The 6,000-nt window shown below is 42.2% G+C and overlaps 1 protein-coding gene across 4 annotated transcripts in view; it reads right to left on the reverse strand.

Annotated features, from left to right (window-relative positions):
• Positions 1-6,000, reverse strand: part of mark4a (MAP/microtubule affinity-regulating kinase 4a) — a 37,244-nt gene that overhangs the window by 27,206 nt on the left and 4,038 nt on the right. For all 4 annotated transcript variants that reach the window (XM_039777065.1, XM_039777064.1, XM_039777067.1 and 1 more), the window contains exons 2-3: positions 5,966-6,000; positions 4,473-4,526 (exon numbers count right to left, since the gene is read on the reverse strand). The exon at positions 5,966-6,000 is cut by the window's right edge and continues 163 nt beyond it. In XM_039777065.1, the coding sequence (XP_039632999.1) occupies positions 4,473-4,526; positions 5,966-6,000 (89 nt within the window). The remainder of the gene's footprint in view (positions 1-4,472; positions 4,527-5,965) is intronic.

Genomic DNA, 6,000 nt, shown 5'->3' on the forward strand with positions numbered 1-6,000 from the left:
TTTTTAGTTACCTTCTGCTTCCTTTGTGTTGTAATTCTAACCTCCGGTGGATTTCTGAGGACTATGGTTAACTGCTCCTCAGATCTCTGCAGGGTAAATCCAGACAGCTAGCTAGACTATCTGTCCAATCTGAGTTTTGTCTCGCACGACTATTTTGCAGCGGCTCTGTGTGGAGCTTAGCCCCGCCCATGACGATTCTGATTGGTTTAAAGAAATGCCATTAAACCAGAAGACGTTTTTTTCCCCCATCCCCGAATGCTATGTGGAGAAGCCAGCACTTTGGAGCAGGGTCTGGCAAAGCAGGACTACACACACCTAAACCGCGCCCGTAGCTACCAATAGCTCCTCACAGGACGCTGACTGGTTGGGTAGTTCGGACACAAAGGCATCCCTCGAAGCCTGACAAGATGGATTTTCGTGTGATGTGTGATCGAGCGATTTTCGGATGATCTCGCAATATGGCGAGAATCCAGCTGCACAGCAAACATTGGCTGCTAACATAACACACCCGAATCCCAGATCAAACGTGGTGTGGAACAAGAAAGGAGAAGGCTTTGCTGCATTCATTTTTTAAACTGTCCACAGTGAGTATTACAAAGTGAGTCTAACAGTATTACAGGAATGCAAAGCTAAATGGGTGGAGTACTGTTTTAATACACCACTTCAAAGATTACATTAAATATGGCTCTGTGCCTTGATTGTTTGATGTATAGTCTATTTAGCACACTAATGTGCAATCAATTCCGATGCTGAAACCAAAGTAACCAAATGTACACTTTTGTCCTAAAAATGATATGTGTGACAACAACCAACCAAACCGTCCTCACTTTACAAACGGCTCACACGAATGTGATGAATCCGCAGCCAAGCACAGACCAACTTCTACTCTGTGAGCACTTCTCACTGCGTGTGATATGTCTACTCTGGGAGACAGATTTGTACACTTTGTCAGAGCACAGCGGGGGATTAAATTTGAGCCAGCTCCCCTGGTTTTCATGTATATAACAGTACACTCCCTCAACAAAAGGCCATCGCTGAAAACCAGTGGCTCTGCTCCACATCGTTAACTCCCAGCTGGAGGAGAAATAAAGATGGTGCGATAAGCTTTTCCATCCTCTTTTCTCACTCAATCCTCTCCTGTTTTCCAATGTGCGCCTCCCTCCATTCCCACCTTCGTTCAATTCCTCTTGCAGTCTTCTCCTCTAGCAGTGCCCCCAACGTCACTGTTGCCATAGCGACCCAGGTATTAAGACCGGGCTTCTTTCCCAGCTTCTCCAGCTGCGCTAGAGGGAATCTTGGGATACGTAGTGCTGCAGCGTCTCATCATCCAGGCGTCCCATTAATCCCCCTGCTCGTCACGGCGGGGCTGAGCGGTCAGATCCGTCAAAACAATAAACAATCCCCCGGCAACATGTTCGGCCCCGGTCATCGCTAATGACCGCAGATAAATAGCAGTCCTTCCATAAAGCTGACAGGGATGGACACACATGCTCTGTGGCAACAAGGCTCCTGGCTTTCATTCAAAACCAAGCAGACGGAAACAAATTGTATTCAAATGTAAGTTTCATCTTATATTTAGGGCTGGCCGATAATTCAGTACGATGATTTATGGAATCACAGCGTGATGAAATCATATATCGAGATATCGTGATATACAGTAACGTTGTCGAAATTGCGCACACTAACAAAAGTTTATCAGAAAATCTGAGAATGGCAGATTTGTTTAACTTGACACAATTGTTTGCATGCATGTAAACATAGTCAGTATATACTTTAGCTGGAGAAAAAAATTATTTATTTTTTCTCTATAATTTCACTTGAAACAGTTTACCACATTATGATTATTCATCTAAAATCTCATTGTAAAAATTATTTTGTGAAAGCACCAATTCTCAATCCTACAATATTGACATCGATTTAATTGGTCAAAAATATCGTAATTTTTGATTTTCTACATATCGCCCAGCTCTCTTCTCTAATTGAATTTCTTAATCTGCTATTTCCCCTTAACGGATGTTGAGGTTGGATTTTTCTCATCTGTGATTTTACTTACCCTATTCTTTTCTTCCTCCCCCTCCTTTACCCATCCCTATACAATACATCTCCCTCTTTCCTTCTCCCCTCTACATACATTACCGTCCAGATTATGCTAATGTGGGTTCTTTCATGTCTTCGGTACTAAGGATTTTCTCTAGCCCGGGGTATGTAAAGAAGCCCGCAATCATCACCGACCAATTGCATTACAGTATCCTCTCCAATCAGCAGCCAATCCTTTTGCCTCTCTCCTCAATCCTGTCCTAAATGTTGCACCATTGTCTCTCACAGCAGGCAGTCTGGTCCAAGAAAAAGCCACGGGCAGGAAGATGGGATAACATACAAATTGGGATTACAGTTCCTGCAAAAGCATCTAATATTCTAGCCAGGTATGGTACAGAAAAACCCATTTTCTTTCATGATATAAGCACCAGAAATATGATGAGTCAAGGATTACAGCAAGCCAGTGATCAAAGGGACAACTGATGGCTAACTCAGGCCTTGATAACACTGTTAATACAGAGATTGAGGAAAAGATTTTTTTTTTTTTTTTTTTTACGTAAACAGGAAATATTAATCAAAAGGATCATTTTCTTTATTCTCTATTTATGCTGGGCAAATCTTCTTGTACATTTGTTTTACTAAGTTGTTACCAGTAAAGTCAAAGATAGTAACAATGATAGGGGTCCACAACATTTCCAAGAGGATGTATGACATAACGATCAGCAAATTTCCTTCAACGGGGCCCTAGAAATCCAGCTGTGCCCCTGCTACTTTAATTCTACATCTCGTAAAGAAAAACTAGTCTATTTTGACGTATGTGGCAAAACATACAGACATCTTCCGGTCAAGCTAAATCACACGCATGCCACACACATATAAAGAACAATTATTTCATCCCTGACTTGATCCTTCTGGTCCACAGGCAAAGTAGCTCATGCAGGCGAGAGAGAGAGCGAGTGCGAGAGCGAGAGAGAGAGAGAGAGAGAGAGAGACTCATGGCTAAATGAGGGAGACACTTTGGCCCATATGTGCATATAAGCAGCATTATGGCTCCATTCCATGCTTGTCTGCATCCTTCTTTTCTCTGTGCCGTCATTCACATGTATTCCTTCGTTGTGAGCTCCTTCTTTCCATGACAGCGCGTGATCCAGATTGATGTGCTCGCGAGATAAGATGGAGATCTCCGAGCATGTGATTAACCCGTGATTTAACTGGCCTCCCGTGTCAGCCATGTTGTGTCTGGATATCTGTCAGTCCAGGTCTCCTGCTCCAGATGTCTGATTGTTCCAGCGCCTGAATCGGAATCAAGTTGTGTGTCTGTGCCATGCCGAGGTCGCGAAACCAGAGTGTCCACTTTTCCGCCTCTGACCTCCATGCACAACAAACCTCAAAGTGTCCACCATTCAGGCTCAACACTCAAACTGCTGACCAGCGGGGTAAAAACAAGAGGCCAGTCCATCAAAAGCCCTCCCTGTGCTACACTTAAGCTTTTCTAAAGACACCTCTCACAACCAAATGGCCACCAAACCCACAAAACAGCTACAAAAGCACCAGTGCGCTCGCTGTTATGCACAGCAGAGTGTGTTTGGGGGAAGACTAGTCTATATCGACGAAGTTCCACTTCCGGGATTTGAATTTCTGAGGACTATGGTTAACCGCTCCTCAGATCTCTGCAGGGTAAATCCAGACAGCTAGCTAGACTATCTGTCCAATCTGAGTTTTCTGTTGCATGAATAAAAACAACTTATGAACGTACACATGTTCCACCAAAACAAGTTCCTTCCCGAGGCTATTTTGCAGAGGCACCGTCATTGTGTCCGGCACTTAGCGTCACCCAAGACGATTGCGATTGGTTTAAAGAAACGCCAATAAACCAGGGCACGTTTTTCTCCCATCCCGGAATGCTGTGTGGACTAGCCAGAACCCTCCTCCGCAGCGCTGTGGAGGAAGGTCTGGCAATGCGAGACTAGGGGAAAACGAATGAAGAACACAAACGCAATAAAAAGGATGGGTTGGGTGAGCGCGGTTTCCTGAGATGAGTCACCCCCTTCTCAGGGCAGTGATTAGCCCAGAGAGAGATGGGCGATGATCTCTGGAGCAGAGGTCTCCTCTCGCTCCCATCCGGTCCCTAGCACCTGCCAAACAGCATCACATCCCACGAGCCCTCGCTCTATCAGCTGCTCTCTCTTTCCTGCCCCCTCTGAGGCGGAAACAGCTGAGGATAAACCTGAACCTCTCCAAGTCCCCAACGGCATGTCGGTATTTAGTTGAATTACATCAGTGTGACCAAACCATCCACATTTCAGATGCCTGGCCGCTGCTTATGAAGGAAGATGGTATTAGACCGTGTAGTATGTGTTTCAGTTTGGTACCTGAGGACATGATGCACATGTTCCTCCACAAACAAATCGGTCAGTATAAAGAAGAAAACTCACCTTTTGTAGGCTGGTTGGGTTCAACTGAGTTTTGTCAATGATTTTTATTGCCACCTGGAAGAGACGCGGAGGAGGTTTTTGATGAGGACAAGTAAACACACCACCATTATAATTTGCCTTTGCTTATAACAGCCTCCATTCATGATGCTCAGAAGCCTTTCCTACTGCTGCCATTAACGCCACTACCTGCCCTATTGTTCAGTATTCAGTCAGTGTAACATCTGTTTGTGTAGCACTTAATGGCTTTATGACTAATAAATCATTTACCAAAGCCATTTATAAGAACACATTTTGGGTTACCAGGTTGTAAAAGATCTTTTCTCAGTGTTCATGCTTTCTATCCAGTAATAATAGTTATATGTTTTGGTTATCTATTAAGATGAAGGTAAGTGGTCATACGGTCCAATCAGTCAACCTAGCATCCCTAAAGATTATTATGGCTGGTTATGGCTTTAATTAATAACTTATTAAACATTTAAAAGTAATTAGTTACAACGTATAAAGTGCATCTTCTCTTATATCTATAAAGTGGTACCCATTTATGAAATTATTTAGTATTCAGTGTGTGAATCTCATCAATCCTAAAGTAAATCTTTAAGAATTGAACAGTGGATTGATATAATTTCTCTGAACTCAATCCACCAGCATGATGTTATCTGACTCAGAAAATATTGTTGACCAGAGAAACTTTGACATTAGAGGATATTCAATTAGGAGGTATTGTTTGCTTCTATATCACACAATATGTATTATATATATATATATATATATATATATATATATATATATATAGTGCTCACTAACACAGATTTAGACAGACTTGTGAACAATATTTGAGAGAAAAAAGCCTTTTGTGTACATAGAAAAAGTCTTAGATCTTTGAGTTCAGCTCATGAAAAACGGGGGCAAAAACAAAAGTGTTGCGTTTATAATTTTGTTCAGTGTGTGTATATATATATATATATATATAAATATATATATGATGTTGCCGATTAAATACTGGACATCTTAATGACACCAGCAAAATCAACTGACCGCTGCCTTTCCTTACTCATCATCCATCATCTACCCATTTATCAGGGCTGCACGATATGAGGAAAATATGTGTAATTGCAATAATATTATTGAATATCGTGATACCGATATTACTAGCGATACATAAACTAATATTAAAGTGCACTCAGTTTAAACTTTTTGTTGCATTTAAAACAAATAAAAGGAAATAATTTCCAACATTCTTTAAAATTAAACATTCATATTGCACGTGAAAGGCACCACTAAAAAAAAAGAATGACATTTGAATGTGCAGTCATCTACTGATATTTTCTTTCAACTAACACCAAATATCACCAATATCGCGATATGTCGCAGCCTTTCGCGATGTGTATATTAAGCCAGTGCCAGGACGATTAAAAAAAACAATATACTGTGCAGCCCTACCATCTCCTCCTTCCCTCCCCCCCACCACGGCCCTCTGCTGCCCCGTGTCTCACCTCCTTGCCCGTCAGGATGTGGCGGGCCAGCTTGA

Source organism: Perca fluviatilis, chromosome 16, assembly GCF_010015445.1.
Source record: "Perca fluviatilis chromosome 16, GENO_Pfluv_1.0, whole genome shotgun sequence".
NCBI classification, from domain to species: Eukaryota; Metazoa; Chordata; class Actinopteri; order Perciformes; family Percidae; genus Perca; species Perca fluviatilis.